Here is a 21,218-nt window from a genome sequence, read left to right on the forward strand (position 1 = left end):
AAGGTCTTCCCACTACTACCTCCAACCCCCTACTTAACTGGCCCAAATCTCCGGCCACCAGGTGGACTCTGGGCTGCTCTCTAGGTGGAGGCTCCTTCTCTTCTAGCAGCCTGCTCTTTTGGCACAGCCTCGGGCAAAGGAAGGAAATACTGGGCAGCACCACACCCGTCGCTCCGGGCCTGACTCACTAAGGCTTTGCGGGGGAGCCAGAAGTCTTTTAGAGGGAGGGGTGAGGGATAGAAGATAGGGTCTGTCCCCAGCCCACTGTCTCCTCGATATTAGTGGCATGGGAATCCCCATACATTTGCTCTCCTGCTCAGTAGCTTACTCTATTGGCTCAGCCCGCGATGCCAGGGCACCAAATAGCTGGGCGGAGAGACCTGCCAGCTCTGCTTCTTTACCAGCTGGGACCTCAAACAATTCCCTTGTCCTTGTCCTCTGAGTCAAGTTTCCTCATGTGAAATTAATGGGAATATAATAACAAGCAGGAGAGCGCTGTGGTTAGAAACATGGGCACTGGATTCAAATGATCAGGTTTCCAATCCTAGCTCCCCCACTTCATATCTGTGTCTTTTGGGGAAAGTTATTCGATCTATTTGTCCTTCCCTGATTATACAGTGGGACTTACCATATTTCTCTTACTGGGTGGTTGTCATATTTCAATAACATTTTATGTAAAGCAGTTAACATGGTAGCTGGTTCTTACCAGCCCAATGAATGGTGGTTGGGATAGCCTGGTTTAGGAGTTTGTTGTCAGGTCTTATGAGGTAGATACAATTGTACTTATTATTACTGCCCTTGGGGTAGTCAACTGTTCACCCATACAATGGGGATGTGTCTTTTGTGAAAATGCTTTGGAAATTCCAAAGCATCATTGAAATATTGAGATGGTTATTCCCATTTTCCCCAAAAGCCTAAGAGCTCTTACAGGTGCAGCATTATAAAGGCTGCAAAAGGATAAGAATAGTGTCTTTGTGTAGTTTCTTTGTCCCCTTCAAGGCTGCACACTATGTTGTGGGTACTCCCTGAGATGAATCAAAGCTTCCCCCAAACTGTCGAGAGATCCAGCCAGTGCAAAGAACACCCACAATGTCAAACTGTCTTCCCTTGGTCACCTGCTTTTCCTCTCTGAAATCCATTCTCCTTAGGGAGCTTTTTCAGACTCACACAGAATGGGTAACTTCCCCAGTGACTCCCTCACCCCACCTCTAGGACAAACCACACTCTTCATTCTGGACAGCCTTTTCATGGGTCTGTTGTTTATGTCCATGTAAAGTATGCAAGCATGGTGTCCAGAGGACAGGAACTCTTGTGTACAGCCATAACAACACCCAGATGTGGGAAATGAGGCTCCTTCTCTTGAAGACAAAGATGAAATGATCAGTATAATACCCTTAATCTCTACCCCACTCTTCCTTCCCCACATATTTAACAGAACTTCAAGCTGCTGGGAATATTTATTTATTTATTTGGTCTATTAACACCAAGATCTGCAAAAAACAACCTCTAAACACAAGATAAGAAAACTCGAACATTAACATTCTTCAATTTTGTGTAAGCTCTGCAGTACGGAAAATATACAAACTTCAAACAGCTGCAAAAATAGTGTCTTTGGGAGAAAATAGAGTTTCTACATCGATACAAGAAAAACAGGCATTTTTCTAATCCAATCCAGCCCTGGGGCGGGCGGAGAGTATAGATTCGCCATTTGCCACCTGGAGGAATGCCAGCTCTCCTCCCCACTACCCACCTGGGGCTGGGCGGGCTGGCCTGCTACTTAAGACAATCTTTAGTCAGGGTGAAAGCGAGATGAAAATGCCACTTGGGAAAACACTTGTTTCCTCCCTCTGCCAGCAGCTGAATTGGTCAAGTGTTATGGCCCATTAGGACTGCTTTGGTCAGCTCCTCCAGTGAGAGGGAGGCGTAGGGATAGGGCTGAGAGGATGGGGGATCTATCTTATGGTCTCCTGGAAGGGAGGGAAGGAAATCTGTGGCGTCCTCTCTCCTTCGTTCATGGCCAGCTTGCTCTGTGACAAAAATAAGGGCCTCCTATACAGTCATTTGGACTGACACCCAGGGGTGGGGGACTCAAGACCTTCTGGGTGTTTTCCGCCAAGTGAGGGATGTGGCAGGTACACAGGTGTGAGTTGTGAGCTGCCCGGCTGCTAGTGGAGACGGCAGGTCCCATCACGTTCAGCGGGGCCGGTGCCCATCAAAAAGAGGACCCAGGACTTTGACACGATAAGTGAAAGAAAGTGCTCAAAGGCCGAGAGGGAAGGGCCCCTCCATACCCCATCTCAGGGGACCTGGGGAGGGACCTGCCACCAAGGCACTGGTCTCTATGGTAAAATGGGGCAGGGATGGCACCCTCAGACCATCAGGGAGCTCTGGAAAAGCACAGACTCTTCTGATGGTGGGGTGCGCTGCCATGGCTCGAAGGGCAGTGGGGAGGCCTTGGAGGCCTCCGGATCCTTCCGAGGTGGTGGCCTGGGGCTGGCCGGGGGAAGGGGAGACCCTGGGTTTGAGGGGCAGTTACGGAAGATGAAGCCCATGCCGGGGAAGAGGGGCCTCATCAGGTTGACGGGGCAGAAGGCTGAGCCGGTTGGGTTGAAATGGACTTTGTTCTTGTCAGGACAGGAAGTCAGGAAGGCCAGGTCAGGACCTGGGGACCTGGAGGATGAAGAAAGACATACAAGACACACACGTACACACAGAGAGAAACACAGGGTGAGAGAGGGTGAGATGTCACAGCATCGGGGCAGCAGGGGAGCTGGGTCTCTGTTCAAACAGAATCATAACTTGACCGAAAACCAAACCCCTCAGCAATCTATTTTTTAAAAAATATGGCTAAACAACAGGAAACGCACTTTAGCTAAAACCAGGAGGGATTGAAGCTAGACAGGAAGGAGAACTTCCTGACAATGTGATTCAAGAACTGGAGACCAAGAAATCTTTTCATTCGAAAGATTTCATCAGTGGCCGAGCACGGTGGCTCACGCCTGTAATCTCAGCACTTTGGGAGGCCAAGGTGGATGGATCACTTGAGGTCAGGAGTTCGATGCCAGCCTGGCCGACATGGTGAAACCCTGTCTCTACCAAAAATACAAAAAATTAGCCAAGCATGGTGGCACGCTTCTGTAATCCCAGCTACTCAGAAGGATGAGTCAGGAGAATTGCTTGAACTCGGGAGGCGGAGGTTGTAGTGAGCCAAGATCTTGCCATTGCACTCCAGCCTGGGCAACAGAGCAAGACTCCATCTCAAAAAAAAAAAAAAAAGAAAGAAAAGAAAAGAAATATTTCCTTAGTGAATGGTGTTTTGGTGACAAATCGCATGCCTGAAAGCAGAGATCAAAGACAAGTGACTTTCTAAGATATTTTATTAACCTAAAGTGGGGTTTCTCAGCCTTGATACCACTGACATTTTGGGCTGGATAATTCTTTGTTGCAGGGGTGGGGATGGAGGCATTGTCCTGTGCATTGTAAGATGCCTAACAGCGTCCCTGGCCTCTACTCACTATCCCACTAGTACGACTCCTCCCTTCCAGCTGTGACAACTAAACATGTCTCTTGATATTGCCAAATGTTCCCTAGTTGAAATCTACTGACCTAAAGAATCTAATTGTTGGGCACATTTGAAAAGTATGGGGTTTTTTGTTGTTGTTGTTGTTTTGTTTTTGAGACAGAGTCTCACTCTGTGGCCCAGGCTGGAGTGCAGTGTGACAGGATCATGGCTTACTGCAGCCTTAACCTCCCCAGTCCAAGCAATCCTCCCACCTCATCCTCCTGAGTATCTGGGACTACAGGCATGAACCACCATGCCCACCTAATTGCTTTATTTTTATTTTGTAGAGAAGGGGTCTCTGTATGCTGCCCAGGCTGGTCTCCAGAAAGGTGTGATTTTCAAAATTTTGGGAGGAAAGCATGGCAACAACTGTGAGAAAGGCAGCTAGACCTTATCAGAAGATCTGGGTTCTAACTCACCATGCGGTCCTTGTCATATCTGTTTCACCCCCCTTTATAATTTAAAACTTTTTTTTTTTTTTTTTGAGACAGAGTCTTGCTCTGTCGCCCAGGCTGGAGTGCAGTGGCCGGATCTCAGCTCACTGCAAGCTCTGCCTCCTGGGTTTATGCCATTCTCCTGCCTCAGCCTCCCTAGTAGCTGGGACTATAGGCGCCCGCCACTTCGCCCGGCTAGTTTTTTGTATTTTTTAGTAGAGACGGGGTTTCACTATGTTAGCCAGGATGGTCTCGATCTCCTGACCTCGTGATCCGCCCGTCTCGGCCTCCCAAAGTGCTGGGATTACAGGCTTGAGCCACCGCGCCCGGCCTAAAAATTTGTTTTTAGAGACAGGGTCTTGCTCTCTCACCCAGGCTGGAGTACAGTGGTGTGATCATAGCTCACTGCAGCCCCAAACTCCTAGGTGCAAGTAATCCTCCTGCTCAGCTTCCCAAGTAGCTGGGATTACAGACGCCTGCCACCATTCTAGGCTAATTTTTTTCCTTTTTTTTTTTTTTTTGATAGAAATGGGGTCTCACTGTGTTGCCCAGGCTGGTCTTGAACTCCTGGGCTCAAGTGATCCTCCTGCCTTGGCCTCCCAGAGTACTGGGATGACAGGCATGAGCCACCGCACCCAGCATGTCTCACCTTTATAATGTGAGAGGAATCATCCCTCCCCTTTTGATTGTTTAGGAAGACGGAATGATAAAAGGTCAGGTCAGAGAGTTCCTGAGTAAGGGATAGCCCTGATTCCTTACTGTCTGGCAAAGCCTAGAGGGTGAAACAGCCCTAAGAAGCTGACGGTTTGAAGATCCCAGGTGAGAAGACAAAGGTATGGGAAAATGGTGAAGCTCTGCCACCAGTGGTTCTCACCAATCACCTTTTTCTTTTTTACTTTTTATTAAAGGATAAAATATACACTCAGAGAAAAATGCACTCAGTATACAGACCGATAAATTGGTTACTATCTTCTTTTTGGGACAGGGTCTCACTGTTGTCACACTGGAGTGCAGTGGTGCAATCTTGGCTCACTGCAACCTCCGCCTCCTGGGCTCAAGCGATTCTCCCACCTCAGCCTCCTGAGTAGCTAGGATTACAGGCACCCAACACTATACCTGGATAATTTTTAAAAATTTTTTGTAGAGAGGGTGTCTCCGTATATTGCCCAGGCTGGTCTTGAACTCCTGGACTCAAGCGATCCTCCCTTGGCTTCCCAAAGTGCTGGAATTATAGGCATGAGCCACTGCACCCAGCCAATTACCATCTTAATTCCGGAATTCTAATAATTCCAGAGCCCAGGAAGAGCAAGGTGTGAAGAGAAGAGCAGAGATCTGGCAGAGTCTGGAGAGGTGGAGGGTAAAGGCCCATGTGCTGGGTGTATTTGGGAAGGCCTGGCGTCCTAGAGACTCCACAGTGGCAAGGGCTTTCCTGATGGAGAAGGGTTTAAAAGAGTCCCACTTTATGGAGGGATGGGGAATGGGCAAGAGACAGAATGTTCTAGGTGTGTGCATGTACATGTCAGGAAGGTGACCAAGAGGAGACCCAGCAACACTCAGAGAACATGATGGCAACCAGCATGACCCTCAATACCTTGACTCCTCGCCTGGAAAATCCAGATGATCTTGGAGGGGACAATAGCTAAGAAGGGGAGAATGTGGCAAAAGAATAGCTAAACACACAAACTTCCTAATAGGAAAGTTGATTAAATAAAGAAACCTCAGTGAACTACAGAATTTCAATCCCAGCATATCTTAGAAAATCACTGATGGATCACCACCACTCTTTTTTTTATGGAGACAGAGTCTCAGTCTGTTGCCCTGACTGAAGTGTAGTGGTGTAATCTCAGCTCACTGCAATCTCCGCCTCCCAGGTTCAAGCAATTCTCATGCCTCAGCCTCCTGAGGAGCTGGGATTACAGGCATGCACCAACACACCCGGCTAATTTTTGTATTTTTAGTAGAGGTTGGGTTTTGCCATGTTGCCCAGGCTGGTCTTGAACTCCTGGCCTCAAGAGATCTGCCCACCTCCGCCTCCCAAAGTGCTGAAATTACAGGCGTGAGCCACCGTGCCCAGCTGATCACCACCTCTTTTTTTTTTCTTTTGGAGATGGAGACTTACTCTGTTGCCCAGGCTGGAGTGCAGTGGCGTGATCTCGGCTCACTGCAACCTCTGCCTCCCAGGTTCAAGCGATTCTCCTGCCTCAGCCTCCCGAGTGGCTGGGATTACAGGTGCCCACCACCATACCTGGCTAATGTTTGTATTTTTAGTAGAGACGGGTCTTGCCATATTGGACCAGGCTGGTCTCAAACTCCTGACCTCAGGTGATATGCCCACCTGAGCCGCCCAAAGTGCTGGGATTACAGGCATGAGCCACCGCACCCAGCCCACCACCTCTCTTAAAGGGTTAATGCAGGGGCAGGAAGTTAAATGAGCTGACTTTAAGGCCTCTTCTGGCATTGCGTCTATGAAAAACTCAAGACGAGCTACAGCTTAATTTCCGCCCACATTTCCAGGTTGTAATTACTCCACCATAATGTGGATTGAGGGAGGGTACAAGAGCCTAGAGTCTGCTGAAGCTAAGAGATCTGGCCTCTTCCCTCCACAGCTTCTCAGAGGACCTAGAAGTCTTGAAGGGATACCAGGCAACAATAATAACAGTAACAAAACCTCTAGTGGCAATGGTTTTCTCTGCAACTCCTACTGTGGCTTCTGTATGTACCTGCGGCGGCCACCATGGGTTACTGCTCCCTTATTTGAGATACAAATGGTGCTCTCAATGACCCAAACTCAGTCCCAGCTACATCTTCACTCGCACACCATGACTAAACTTCCTGACTGCCACTGAAACCCCAACTTCGTGTGAATTTGCCCTGGTGAGTATTAAGCTGGCAGCAGGAAATGAAATGAGCTCTTTGGTGCCTGCTAACGGGGACAGGGGCATTTGGAAAGGTTGGCTCTTAATTCTTTCTGCTAATGGGAGGGAAGTGTAAAGAAATCAACAGAAGAATGGCTTCTGAATGATCCAATCTGGTTTGGAAATTTTCCATAGTCCTTACTTGCAAGGACTGGAAATTTCTGCCTGGGAGTTCATGACACTTGAACCACTACAGCCACAGGGTGAAGACTTGACTCCGAAGCTCAAACTGTTAAGCTGTTTAGGTCCCTCATTCTACTCCAGTGGTGCTGAAACACTTCTAATCTCTGACTGAAGAGAAATACTAGTATGTTCTCCTCTCTCTCTCTCTCTCTCTGTCTCTCTCTCTCTCTCTCTCTCTCTCTCTCTCTCTCTCTCTCTCTCTCTCTCTGTGATTATGGTCTAGCAAATTCTCACATCTTCCCCGGAGATGGAAAAAAAAAGAAGAAACAAAGGGCTTAGGTTTCAGATACATTTTCTTTCCAGCTCCTGCTGCGCTTGTGGCTGGCATGTGGGCAGAGAGCAGGTTTCTATGGAGATAATGATAAGCAAAGATTTAAGTGCTCAGGGTAGGTAATGTCAACACGTTTGATCATGGAAAGCTGGCAGTACTGATCATCTAAAGTTGACAACACCTCTATGACGAGAGAGTCCGAGACTGAAGAAGGCCTGTCAGGTGGGAGAATGTAGGCCCACCCTCCCCTCCCACACCCTGTCTACTTGGTATACTCACGTGGCTTCTTCAAACACACGCACTTTCTCACAGCCTTCTGGGGGCTCCCGTTTGAAGACGTAGCTATGATTAGGCCGAGGGGAGGCAGCAAAGGCAAGGACAGGAGATGGGCTGCCATCTTCAAGAAAGGCTGGGTGGCCTGGAGAGGAGGCTGTGAACAGAGCAAGGCTGAGTCTAGTGGAGATGAAGGGAAGGCCTCCACTTTTCTGGGTCCAGGACTGGGGTGTAAAGTGGCAAGACTGGGGACGCATGGTAAGGAAGAGGATAGTGGGTGTGCTTAGCCACTGTGATTATTATACTCTACCTTAAAAACCTTTGAGGCAGCTTACAAAAATACACAGTGTATAACAGAGCAAAGAAATGGAGTTGAATGGATGGAAAGTTAAGATCTCATACCAATTCTATATTCCCAGGAGGTAGACTGGGACCGGAACTCCAAATCTCAGACTTGAAGCAATCCTAAATGCATCTCTCTCTGCCTTCTTCCAAGACTGTAACACCCTCCCTGCCAACATACCACGGCTTCTTCCTGTCCACAGTCTTGAAAATCTATCCTTTCTTCCAAGAAGGGTTCTTCTCTGACTCAGAGAAGCAATCTTTACTCAACCCCACTTGTAGGATAAAATTCCTCTCTCTTTCCACACAGCGAATGTACTGGGCCTAGGTTGCAAATATTGACTTTATCTGTATTTATCTCACATTTATTCCCCTTACTATATGCTCTATTTACCTATGTGTATTGTTAGATCATGCCCTTGACCAGCCTACCTCCTGGGGTTGCTGTGACAATCAAATCAGACAATATTAAGGCACACTGCTTTATAATGTAAGGATCATTAGCAGGTAAGAATTTTATCTCATTTTCTCAGCGAAGTAGATAGGACATTGTAGAAAGTAGAGATTTGGAGTAAAAAAAAATCGGTTTTGGTCTAGGTCAAACTATACAACCCTGGGCAAGCGACCATATTCTCTTACTTTGTATCACTCACAACCACTTTGAAACCATTGCTGGGAATGAGTACAGTGGACACCTGAATGAAGACTCGCTGCTTTCCCCTACAGCTTGCTGAACCTCAGTCCAAAAATGGGGATGGCAGGGATTGCTTCTTTGGATCCCAGTGAGGATTAAATAGAAGTATAAATGCAGAGACTTCATAAATTATCAATCAGAATGGGATGTATGGGACCATTATTATCATTTGTATAATGTGCAGAAGAAAGATGACTCATAAAGATATTCTAGTAGGGTACTGAGAATGCTGGGCCTGAATTGACTAGAGGTGGAAAAGGGAGTGGAGCCACTCGTGTGCCCCAGAGTCAGCCCTGCTGCCTCAGCCTCTGCAGCTTACCTTTGTCATTGGGGGTGGATGCCAGCTCCTCGGTGGCACCCCGGTGTTCCTCATGACTGGCCGGGCCACAAGGCTGGGGGGATGCCAAGGACATGGAAGGAGAGCTGGCAAGGTTGCCAGGCTCCAGGAGGAGGAGGGGATGATCACAGCTGCCACTCTGGGGAGGAGCTGGGGCCCGGTGCCCATCAGGGATCTCAAGGATCTGACGGGGAAGGACGGTAAAGACTGTCAGCCTTGAGTATTTCAGGCCTGCAGCAACACAGTGACCCTGAGGGTATTCCCCTTGCTGCTGTCATTCTCTATCCATAACACACAACCACAGAACACCATTTCTTCCAGCCATGTATTTCCCTGGCCACCCCTCAATCTAGAAGAAACTCCCTCCTGTTTCTTCCATAGCACTTTGTTCTTATCCCTAACAGCACTCACAGTCCAATGTATAATTACATATTCACCTGTAGGGCTTGATCAATGTGTTGTCCCCACAAGACTATAAGCCTCATGAGGGCAGGGACCTTCTGTGCCCTGGGCTCTAGGAACACAAAGATGATAATGTATGCTGGAGGGCACAATAGCAGCAAACCATCAGGAGCCTGTAAGTGCTGTAACCATTGCAGAACAAGTATGCTGATGATTAGCATGTATTACATACCTCCTCATCCCCTTTTAAAAACACTCAATGGTACTTGGCATGTATTACATACCTCCTCATCCCCTTTTAAAAACACTCAATGGTACTTGAACCTGTAGGTCACCAAATTATGTGCATGTGTTTGGGTATATGTGAAATCCTGCATACATGCGAATTCAAAATCAACTAGTAGGTAAATCATAAACTGAGAAGTGTGCCCATTTGAATCATATTAATACTGGCCAACTGGCATTCCCCAATTAAACTGTGTCAATACAAAAGTGTGCCTGAGGCCAGCTGGGCATGGTGGCTCACGCCTGTAATCCCAGGACTTTGGGAGGCTGAGGTGGGCGGATCACGAGGTCGGGAGATAGAGACCATTCTGGCTAACACAGTGAAATCCCATCTCTACTCAAAAATACAAAAAAAAAAATTAGCCAGGCATCGTGGTGGGCGCCTGTAGTCCCAGCTACTCAGGAAGCTGAGGCAGGAGAATGGCGCGAACTCGGGAGGCCGAGCTTGCAGTGAGCTCACATTGCACCATTGCACTCCAGCCTGGGCGACAAAGAGAGACTGTCTCAAAAAAAAAAAAAAAAAAAAAAATGTGCCTGAGACCAGCACGGTGGCTCCCCCAGCTACTGGGGAGGCTGAGGCAGAGAACTGCTTGAACCCGGGAGGCAGAAGTTGCAGTGAGCTGAGATCACGCCACTGCACCCCAGCCTGGGCAATAAGAGTGAATCCCAGCACTTTGGGAGGCTGAGGTGGGCGGATCATGAGGTCAGGAGATCGAGGCCATCCTGGCCAACATGGTGAAACCCCGTACTAAAATACAAAAAATTAGCCGGGTGTGGTGGCACATGCCTGTAGTCCCAGCTACTCGGGAGGCTGAGGTGGGGGAATTGCTTGAACCCGGGAGGCGGAGATTGCAGTGAGCCAAGATCGCGCCACTGCACTCCAACCTAGCGACCAGAGTGAGACTATGTCTCAAAAACAAAACAAAACAAAACAAAAAGGTCTGGGCATGGTGGCTTACGCCTGTAATCCCCCGGCACTTTGGGAGGCCGAGGTTGGTGGATCATGAGGTCAGGAGTTTAAGACCAGCCTGGCAAAGATGGTGAAACCCCATCTCTATTAAAAATACAAAAATTAGCCAGGCGTGGTGGCAAGTACCTGTAATCCCAGCTACTGGGGAGGCTGAGGCAGAGAACTGCTTGAACCCGGAAGGCAGAGGTTGCAGTGAGCTGAGATCATACCACTGTACCCCAGCCTGGGCAACAAGAGTAAAACTCCATTTCAAAAAGAAAAAAAAAGTGCCTGAGACTTCAGCAAAGGTAGCACATATTCTGCCTGGGAGTGGAGTCAGGGAGATGGCTGCGTAAGAGCACGCGTGTTACTAGGTAGAGATGGAGAAGGGGCAGGGAGCAGCAGGCACTGAGATGCCCATGCTGGTGCCGAGCACATGGGGAACAGTGAGAGCTGGCGGTTTGGCTGAAGATGACCCCTGCCTGTTCCTCCCAGCGGGGGCGCCTCCTCTCTGCCAATCCTTGCCCCCTCTCTTTGTACTCACCACCACAAAGCCTGTCCTAGTGACACAGGTAAGGCCATTTGAGACTAATAAACTCCATTTGCATTCCTTTTGCAGGCTGGTGTTTGTATGCTGCTGTTTGCATAGCCATAGCCTGTGAGGCCCCAGAGAGCAGGACTCCCAGTTCCCCTCACCCAGGCCAAGTGAGGCACGGACTGTGGGTGCACTCAGGGTGCAGCCGCCACTCACCCTCAGCAGCTCCTCTTCTCCCTGCTCCTTCACAAACACCTCCTCCAGCTCTTGGTTGAGCCCTTCCAGGCTCCTGTGCAGGCAGGGGCTGAGTCGCAAGACAGGGGACCCTGAGGGGAAGCTGGGAGGGGACGCCTGAGGAGGAGGCAAATGACCAAATCACACACAGCCCCACCAGGCCTAGACAGTCATTCATTCTGACCAGTAGTGGTCATGTCTACACAGCAGAATTGAGTGAATGAAGGGTGATTTGGGGACAGTTACAGATTGCGATAGGTCTACTCAGCGTAGTTTTCTCCAAAAGTTTGAGCTTTGCAGAATCTATTGTGTGCTGTAGAGTCGTTGCATCAATCGTATGGGGATGTGGGTAGAAGAGAGAGGGAGATTCAGAACTGTAAGAAGCCCTTCCAATATCACATAGCAAGACCAAGTTTGGACTAAAACTTCACAAAGCATGCAGTGTGGTAGGGGGCTCGGCAGCTCCAAGACCCAGGAAACCTCTGCCCACATGGGGGCCTGCATGGAGGAGAACAAAGGGGAGAGGGCTAGGGGAGAAAACATACCCTCAGTGCTCCCCGCACTGCGTGGTCCCCTGGAAGTGGGGAACCTCGCTCCTTCTCTTTCCCACTGCGGCTCAGCTTTGTCCTCTGCAGTTGTTGCTTCAACTTGGAAATCTAGCAGCCCAGAAAGAGGAAGACAGAGGCAGATTAAGGAAAGCCAAAGTGCACGGGTTCCCTCTTCCAAGGAGTGGCTCCTGCCAGAGGCCCATGAAGATATATACAAGGAGGATGGAAGTTAATCTTCCATCTCAAAATAGCCCAGTGGTGTTAAAACTATGATGATCTGTTCCTCAGACGAGTTGGATACCTCACTTAACTAGATGGATTGGATTCCAAAAAATTAAAAATACACAATATGGAAACCATTTTGTCTTTTACAGATTCCAAAGACATGGACTACCCCTCTTTTTTTTTTTTTTTTTTTTTTTGAGACAGTCTTGCTCTGTCACCCAGGCTGGAGTGCAGTGGCGCAATCTCGGCTCACCTCCATCAGATTCAAGCAATTCTCTGCCTCAGCCTCCCGAGTAGCTGGGATTACAGATGATTACAAATTACCACCACCCCCAGCTAATTTTTGTATTTTTTTTTTTTTTTTTTTGAGACGGAATCTCGCTCTGTCGCCCGGGCTGGAGTGCAGTGGCCGGTTCTCAGCTCACTGCAAGCTCCGCCTCCCGGGTTTATGCCATTCTCCTGCCTCAGCCTCCGAGTAGCTGGGACTACAGGCGCCCACCACCTCGCCCGGCTAGTTTTTTGTATTTTTTAGTAGAGACGGGGTTTCACCATGTTAGCCAGGATGGTCTCGATCTCCTGACCTCGTGATCTGCCCGTCTCGGCCTCCCAAAGTGCTGGGATTACAGGCTTGAGCCACCGCGCCCAGCCTTAATTTTTGTATTTTTAATAGAGATGGGGTTTCACCATCTTGGCCAGGCTGGTCTTGAACTCCTGACCGCGTGATCCACCTGTCTCAGCCTCCCAAAGTCCTGGGATTACAGGCATGAGCCATCGCGCCCGGCCCTACCCCTCTATAAATAGCAATGGAAGATGATGTTTCTGAATGCTAAGGGCAGTTCACTCCTCACAGTACATTCACATCTCAAAGGCCCTGAGACCAAGAAGGATGGGGATATTCTCCCCTGTTTAAAGCAGACTACACTAGGAACAGGGATAGATACTCAAGAAGGAATACTGGATTTCGTCTTGACTTTCATATCCTGAGACTATTACAGATTATTATCAACAATTTTGAATATTATCCCATCACATGTGCAATTCTGGACCTTCTTGCCCTCAACTGTTCAATGCTCAGGGAATGAAGAGCTATTTAAATATAAGCCCAAACTAAATGGAATTCAGAGAGTAGACCTGCTGCCCACAGCCATAAAATTTATGACTAGATCCAAGAAGAAAGAACTTTCCGATATGCTATTGTGGGTCACTCATACCACATCTCCCCATTCTTAGTGCGAATAACTTACTTACTCTGACCATTGAAAAGTTTAAATATTTTTTATTTCCCCATCTTAAGCTCTCAACGTATTCACTTCATATTTTCTCATTGTTCTCAGCAACAGAGGACAGAAGCAACTTCCTCTTGTAAAGGGGTGCAGGGTGAGTCCTATTGAGTTGACCCTCTCAGAAGGTGCCACAGAGCATGTCAGGAGGAGCTGATGGGGACCCCTGGAATATTCCAGCCTACGGCTTTCTTCCCTTAACCTCAATGACTTGAGCACTCCTGAGGGAGAGGGAGAGTCAGGAAAAAGTGTTTGGGAACATTTCATTATTTTTCTCTTCTTTTGAAAAGAAGGCTAGGGCTGGGCACAGTGGCTCATACCTGTAATCCCAGCACTTTGGGATGCTGAGGCAGGCAGATCACCTGAGGTCAGGAGTTCAGCACCACCCTGGCCAACACGGTGAAACCCGTCTCTACTAAAAAAAAAAAAAATACAAAAATTAGCTGGGTGTGGTGGTGGGTGCCTGCAATCTAAGCTACTTGGGAGGCTGAGGCAGAAGAATCGCTTGAACCCAGGAGGCGGAAGTTGCAGTGAGCTGAGATTGTGCCACTGTACTCCAGTCCGGCCAACACAGTGAGACTCTGCTTCCAAAAAAAAAAAAAAGATGAATAGTTAAGAAGTAAATGAGACTGGGAGCTCCTAATTCCCAGGAACTCCCTCCCTGTCTTCCTCCAGTCTCTAAGCTGCTTATCTGGATCCAACCCCAAAGTAAAGCAAGAACAATGGTGGCTCCAGTCCTATGCTTGCTGCTGAAAGGCACTAGCAGCCTCTGGCCAAGCCCTTTCCTAGCAGGAGGGTCTGGGCTCCTAAGACCTGGCCCCTTGGAGAATGGAATTCAGCTAGGAAGGAGCCATATCATCAGGAAAAGGCCAGGTCGAGACAGGAGAGGTGAGCAGTGTGACTCCACTGTGGAGGAGATGCATCACATGGTACTAGGGGATCAAGAAGAAGCCGCTACCCTAGGCAGGGAGTCAAAGTGGGTAGCTACCTCTTTTCGGTGGTCTGTGCTGCCCCAGGATGCTGAGCGCTTGTGTGCACAGGAGCTGGCAAGCTCACCTTCTAGCTCTTGCCAGGACAGGGGCGTCTGCAGGGAGAGAAACACAGTGAGACAGAGCAGCTTCTTCGGCAGGCACTGGGGAACAGGCACACTGTTTTCTGGGTAGAGGTAATGGCCCTTTGAGCCCTTCTCTCCTCTGCTCATAAACCTCTGAACACTCCCAGTCGGTGTTCTTCTTCAGGCTTCTCCACCTGCACTGCCTCCTTCCCAGTTCACATCCTCCAGCAAACGTTCCCTGATGACCCAACAAGGCCAACCTCCTCTTTAATCTTTTCTGAGTACTATACATGTATGATATCCCAGTTATTCCAGCTGATCCTCAGTGGTGAGGACAAGTATTGCCACTCCTATCCCAACCAGCTCCAAGAGAATATAGGCTCAGGCTCAGGGAATCACTGGCACTCTTTATTCTCTCGCCCTCTACATGTCTAGCACAGGCCCAGGTTCCTGGGAGCTCAATAAAAACAAGTTAGTATATAGGAGTGCATTAAGGGATTATTAACTGGCAAAACAGGAAAAAGGTCAACGTAGGTCCCTTGACCAAAGCAGGGGACTCCTATATAGTGCAGTGCCTCATTTTTCCCTGCACATGGAATAAGTGTTGCTCCCCCGACCCCCACCCCCGCTGCAAATAAGCAGGAAGGAGACATTTTCAGAAAGGAGAGAGCCACAGTTCTGAATCCAGCCCTAATTCCTGATCCCTCTTGGCCTTATCATTCCTTTTCCTCCTGGGCCTGCCCAGCCCTCATAAAAACAGGGCCCTCAGTCTGCATCTCCTCTCCCTTGCTGCACCGAAGACACAGTGTCCAAGATGGAGGCAGGGAGAGCTGCACGACTACTTCCTGAGCCCCCACCCAAGGGAAGAAGCTGTTGGCTCTAAGCATGAGACCAAAGAGGCCCAGATCCCTCCCCACCACCAGTATCCCTACTTCCATTCCAAGGGAGGGGCCCAAGGGGGAACGCTCCAGTGGAACCAGTTCTTCTCTAACTTCTGTGCATAAGCACAGGCTGCCAAAAACATGAGGGCCTGGGAACTGTCTCCTCCAAGAGATCTGCTGACCTCCCCCGAGAGGTTGTTGCAAACAGAAAAGGGGGAGGACGGGAAAAAAACCCAGCTACTCGCCACCCAACAGCTGCTAAGAGGAGCTCGGCGGGGGAGTCTGAGCAAGCTTGTGAGAGCAGACGGCCGTATGTGACAGCTGCAGTGGAGAGGGGCCACTGGGGATTGGGGCTCCCTGGCTCTTCCTTCTCCCAGCTGCTCATGGATCAGCACCTTTACTGGGCCATGCAACATGGCCAGGGAGAGACAACTGCCCTAACTTTCTTGTTGTGATGAGCATCACGAGTAAGTAGGTAACAGAGGAATCGACAAATGCTAAATAAAGCATCCAGAGATCCATTTCCCCACAATTCCCTTCTTTAGGAAAAGGGCAGACTGCATATCCTTCAGGCCCAAATCTTCAGCACAAACCCTAAAGCCCTCAAGATGAAGCTGGCTCTGTCAGTATATGCAAAGCTACTTCCAAATGCCCATGTGTCTCTAAACCAGGGTGCTACCAGACAAAACCTCGGAAAAGGCTGGTGCATGCACTGAAAAGTGAGGAGGAAGCCCATCTCTCCCAGCCACCTCCACCCAGCAGACACACAAAGGATCCTCCCCTCAAGGCTCCAGGACCAACTCTAACGATGACTACCTCTGCTAATCAAAGCTGAGCCCCGCACCCCCCACGCAAACCTGTTGTCCCTGGAAGGTGGCAGAGGCTATAGAGGGATGACAAAAGCTAAAGGGACAATTCTGCCCATTTCCCTTCCTTAGGGAAGATACTGTACTCACAGGTGGGTGATAACAGAGAGGAAAAAACAGCCACGTTCAGGCTGCCATGGGTACTACTAACATCTCTTGCAAACTCTTCAGGTACCTCTTCTGGGATATGCGAGAGGGTGGAAAGAGAAATGCAGGCTAGCACAGGACTTTAAAAGATGTGAGGCTGCGGGTGGTGGCAATCCCAACACTTTGGGAGACTGAGGCGGATGGATCACTTGAGGTCAAGGGTTCGAGACCAGCCTGGCAAACATGGTGAAACCCCGTCTCTACTAAAAATAGAAAAATTAGCTGGGTGCCTGTAATCCCAGCTATTCAGGTGGCTGAGGCACGAGAACTGCTTGAACTCAGGAGGTGGAGGTTGCAGTGAGCTGAGATTGCGCCACTGCACTCCAGCCTGGGCGACAGAGCAAGACTGTCTCAAGAAAAAAAAAAAAGAAGAAAGAAAAGAAAAAGAAAAGGATGTGAAAATCATAGCAGCTAGGGTCATCTCCTCTCTTAATGCAGGTGACCCCACCTCTCTCCGCTCAGCAACATCTTCCACCAACCACTGCCTTCTCTGTGTAAACTATATTACTAAGGCCATTGCTTTGTGTCAACACCCAACCGCTGGCCATAGAATTCACCAGCTGACCCTTCATCCCATGGGCTCTCCATCCTTGGCTCTCTGTCCTCCCAAGCAAACCCATCTCCCTCTCCTTTTTCTTACCCCCAACCTCCAAGCCTGGTTTCCCGATCTAAGACGGCCTGCCTGGCCAACTATTCCCATTCTTCTTGTCAGGGAGCCTTTCCTAACTTGTCTGCCTCGGGCTGACTGCTCTTCTGCTCTGTGTCTTCTTCTTGCAGATGGGCTCTGAGTGTACATCATTCATGCAACCAACAAATAGTGGCTGAATGTACACTGTGTGCCCAGTACTGTTTCAGGCACTGGCCATACAACCATGTATAAAACAACACAAACACTTGTCCCTTCTGAGTTTATTTTCTCATTGGGGAGAAAGTTTAAACAGTGGTAAGTGCCAAGGAGAAAAATACAGCAAAGAAAAGGGATAGGAATGCTGGGTGGGGGATACAATTGGAAATGTCAGGGAGGCCCCCAATGAAAAACTAACATCTGCATAAAAACACGAAGGAGGTGAGGGAGTGAGTCATGTGGGTATCTGAGGTAAGAGTAATCCAGACAGAGGGAACAGCCAGTGCAAAGGCCCTGTGGTGGCAATGAGCCTGGCATGTTTATGATAAATAGGCCAGTGTGGCTGGAGCAGAGTGTGTCAGGAGATGCAGTGACAGGTTAAAAAACGGCTCCTCAAAGATGAGGAACCTATAAATGTTACCTTGTATAGTAAAGGTTTTGCAGATGTATTAAGGATCTTGAGATTATCCAAAATTATCTGGGTGGACCCTAAATACCATTACAAATATCCTTAAATAAGAAAGAGGAAGAGGGAGATTAGATGTATGCACACTGAAGAGGATAAAGCGATATGACCACAGAGGCAGAGACTTGAGTGATGTGGCTGCAAGCCAAAGAGTGCCAGCAGCCACCAGAAGCTAGAAGTGCAAGCAACAGACTCTTCCCAGGAACCTCCTGGGAGAGAATGGCCCTGCCAACACCTTGATCTCAGCCCAGTGGAACAGAACTTGGACTTCCGGTCTCCAGAACTGTGAAAGAATACATTTCTGTGGTTTTAAGCCACTAAGTTTGAGGTAATTTGTTAAAGCAGCCTCAGAAACCTAATGCAGTAGGTTATCCTGTGTTTGAAGCTGTTGACATGCTGACATCAAGTATTTATTTATTTATTTATTTATTTATTTATTTATTTGATGGGAGTTTCACCCTTGTTGCCCGGGTTGGAGTGTAATGGCGCGATCTTGGCTCACTGAAACCTCCGCCTCATGGGTTCAAGCGATTCTCCTGCCTCAGCGTCCCAAGTAGCTGGGATTACAGGCACGTGCCACCACACCTGGCTAATTTTGTATTTGTAGTAGAGACAGGGTTTCACCATGTTGGTCAGGTTGGTCTCGAACTCCTGACCTAAGGTGGTCCACCTGCCTCAGCCTCCTAAAGTGCTGAGATTACAGGCATTAGCTACCGGGCCCGCCCGACATGGAGTATTCTCAAGGCAGGAGTGTACACAGGTGTGGACTACAGCCCCTCCTAAACTGGGAGTGCCCAAAGTGGGGACCATGCCCCAGTTTCCAGTGCCCAAGGTTGGATAGGACTCCTCTTCTGCGTCTCACCATGGAGCACAGAAAAGTCACAGCTAAGAAAAGCTCTCCTTCAAAGAGCTAACCTGGCCAGGTGCGGTGGCTCATGCCTGTAATCCCAGCACCTTGGGAGGCCAAGGCAGGAGGATTGCTTGAGGCCAGGAGTTCAAAACCAGCCTGGGCAACATAGCGGGACCCTATCTCTATAAAAGAAATAATTTTAAATTAGCCATTTATGGTGATGTGTATCTGCAGTCCGAGCTACTAGGGAGGCTGAGGCAGGAGGACCACTTGCGCCCAGAAGTTCGAGGCTGCAGTGAGTCATAATCATACCATTGCACTCCAGCCTGGGCAACAGAGCGAGACCCTGTCTCAAAAAAAAAGAAAAAGAAAAAACTAACCTTCTGGCCACAACAGGGGTCAAGCCATGCTGCTCAGTCGTTCTAGATGACCCTTTGGAAGCAGCGTAGAGCTGGAGCTCAGCAGACCAAAAAGTCATGTTTGTCGCTGGGCGTGGTGACTCATGCCTGTAATCCCAGCACTTTGGAAGGCTGAAGCGGGGAGATCACTTGAGGTCAGGAGTTCAAGACCAGCCTGGTCAAAATAGTGAAACCCCATCTCTACTAAAAATACAAAACAATCGGCCAGGCATGGTGGCACATGTCTGTAATCCCAGCTACTTGGGAGGCTGAGGCAGGAGAATTGCTTGAACCTGGAAGGCGGAGGTTGCAGTGAGCCAAGATCGAGCCATTGCACTCTAGCTTGGGCAACAGGGCAAGACTCTGTCTCAAAAACAAACAAACAAAAAAAGAACAAAAAGTTGTTTGTCAGGAGGAGTCATGTAGTGGAACAGATTTGACACCCTGGCCCAGTGGGAGCAGCTGAGGGACAAGTAGGGCAGCTTCTGACAATGAGTGGCATGGGCCAGCTGTGCAGATGATACTCAGATTATGCAAAACTGGATGTGGCCAGACCAAGGAAGCCTTGCCTGGGATTGAGATCCCAGAGCAACATGTGGAAGGACAGCTGGGCATGGGGGTGGAAGACAGTTTCCCAAAGAGCCATCTAATATAATCAGGAGGAGGGGTGGGATGAAGCTGAAAACCCTCCAAACTGGAATCTCTCAGCCTCCAGCCCAAAAGTTTCTACCTAGACTCCATGACCACAAGCAGGAAAGTCCTGGCCCTCACTGTCTCCAGTGAGCTTGGCACCTGAGTAAGCTCCATGTGTGGAGCTGGGCTAGGCCCTGGAAATGTAACCCACTATCCCTGTACAGGACTGTCAAGCAGCATGGTGCCTGGCCTGGTGTGGACCATCAGGACTACATGTTCAACTGAAATTCTGCAGGGAATCAGTCCCTTAGGTCTCCGGCCAAACAAAAAGGCCGGAAAAGGCTCTGAGGGTGGTCTGCTGGTCAGCACTGAAAACTGGCTGCAAGTGGCCAAGGCTACCATCTCTGGCCCTACAGTGACTATGCAACCCTCAGATTTTCCATCATGGCCCCATTTTCAAATGTTCGGTACTGTTGTCAAACTATGTTGAACAACTGGTCCTGTTTGCCAATCTGGAAAACAGGCAGTGTGCCCAGGCCCCCACACCCACAAAGAAAAACATTTTTCAAAGGTCCATGATGGTCAGACTGAATTGTGTGTCATCACTGTTGGGGCACTGGTTTGGGAAAACAGGGAGGATAGTACACAGGTAGGGGAAAGACACAGGAAGAGAAGTCTTCCCAGCGGGCATGCCTACCTTCACCTCTGGCCTTCCTCACACTCCCTGTGGTTTGTCAAGACTTAAGCTTTTTTTTTTTTCCAAAGGGTAAATTGGGGTTAAAGAAAAAAATCCTATCATAGAAGCTTCCCTACCTTACCTGGGGAATGCAGAGGGAATGGGGCTGGGGATGAGTAGAATGGGGGGCTGGGCTGGGCAGGGCAGGTTCCCAGAGTCCTGTCCGTCAGCAGGATGAGACCAACAGGGGAACTTTGCTCAAACAGTCATTCCAGCTGTGGTGAGACCACTTCCTCCCTCCAGAAAAGTACAAGAACACTCAAAGGTTTGCACAGCAAGAAGGAAGAGGGGTAACTGCAGCTACCAGCATGTACTGCCCTCACCCATCCTGGCCTGGGCCCAGCCACTAGGAGTGGCCAACACAAAGCAATCAGTGGCCAGCTCTAGTTTACCAACTGACCTGGTCATCGCTCCCATTGCTCAAAACATGCAGCTTCTCCAAAGCACTTCTTCCCCAATTACCATGTTCACACATCTCCTCCCAAAAACAACCAATATCCCAAATACCATATATCCACACCCTTCCTCTTTCCTTGCTCCAAATATTTGGGTAACCCAGCTCTCCATGTCAGACTGTAAATGGCCTGAGGACAATCCTAAGATCTTAAAACACAGCGAGGAAGGAAGGAGATAATAGGATGAGATTGTTGGTACTACTGGGCTATATTCAAGAACTGAAAGCTTTTCGCTCCGTCTTCTACCCTGTGAAGAAGCCTCAAGTCTGTGGCATGCCCAGCTATCTAGACAGCAGGTGTTCCATGCTTGCTGCCTAGATCTGAAGCTGGCTTGCAATAGGCAGGGCCCTGGTCTCCTCTCAGGGAGTCAGACAAAGGAGCTGCTTAGCCTGAACCATAACTGCAGCTGCTGACCTCAC

The 21,218-nt window shown here is 49.0% G+C and overlaps 1 protein-coding gene across 5 annotated transcripts in view; it reads right to left on the reverse strand.

Moving 5' to 3' along the window:
- Positions 1–1,438: 1,438 nt before the first annotated feature.
- FAM117A (family with sequence similarity 117 member A) overlaps positions 1,439–21,218 on the reverse strand; it is a 53,673-nt gene continuing 33,893 nt past the window's right edge. For 2 of the 5 annotated variants that reach the window (XM_030923629.1, XM_030923633.1), the window contains exons 3-9: positions 14,458–14,553; positions 11,962–12,072; positions 11,399–11,533; positions 9,449–9,595; positions 8,994–9,195; positions 7,645–7,795; positions 1,439–2,670 (exon numbers count right to left, since the gene is read on the reverse strand). In XM_030923629.1, the coding sequence (XP_030779489.1) occupies positions 2,370–2,670; positions 7,645–7,795; positions 8,994–9,195; positions 9,449–9,595; positions 11,399–11,533; positions 11,962–12,072; positions 14,458–14,553 (1,143 nt within the window). In that variant the 3' untranslated portion in view covers positions 1,439–2,369. The remainder of the gene's footprint in view (positions 2,671–7,644; positions 7,796–8,993; positions 9,196–9,448; positions 9,596–11,398; positions 11,534–11,961; positions 12,073–14,457; positions 14,554–21,218) is intronic. The other 3 variants (XM_030923631.1, XM_030923630.1, XM_030923632.1) reach the window with 3 other exon arrangements.

Source organism: Rhinopithecus roxellana, chromosome 19 (genome assembly GCF_007565055.1).
Source record: "Rhinopithecus roxellana isolate Shanxi Qingling chromosome 19, ASM756505v1, whole genome shotgun sequence".
Classification (NCBI taxonomy): domain Eukaryota; kingdom Metazoa; phylum Chordata; class Mammalia; order Primates; family Cercopithecidae; genus Rhinopithecus; species Rhinopithecus roxellana.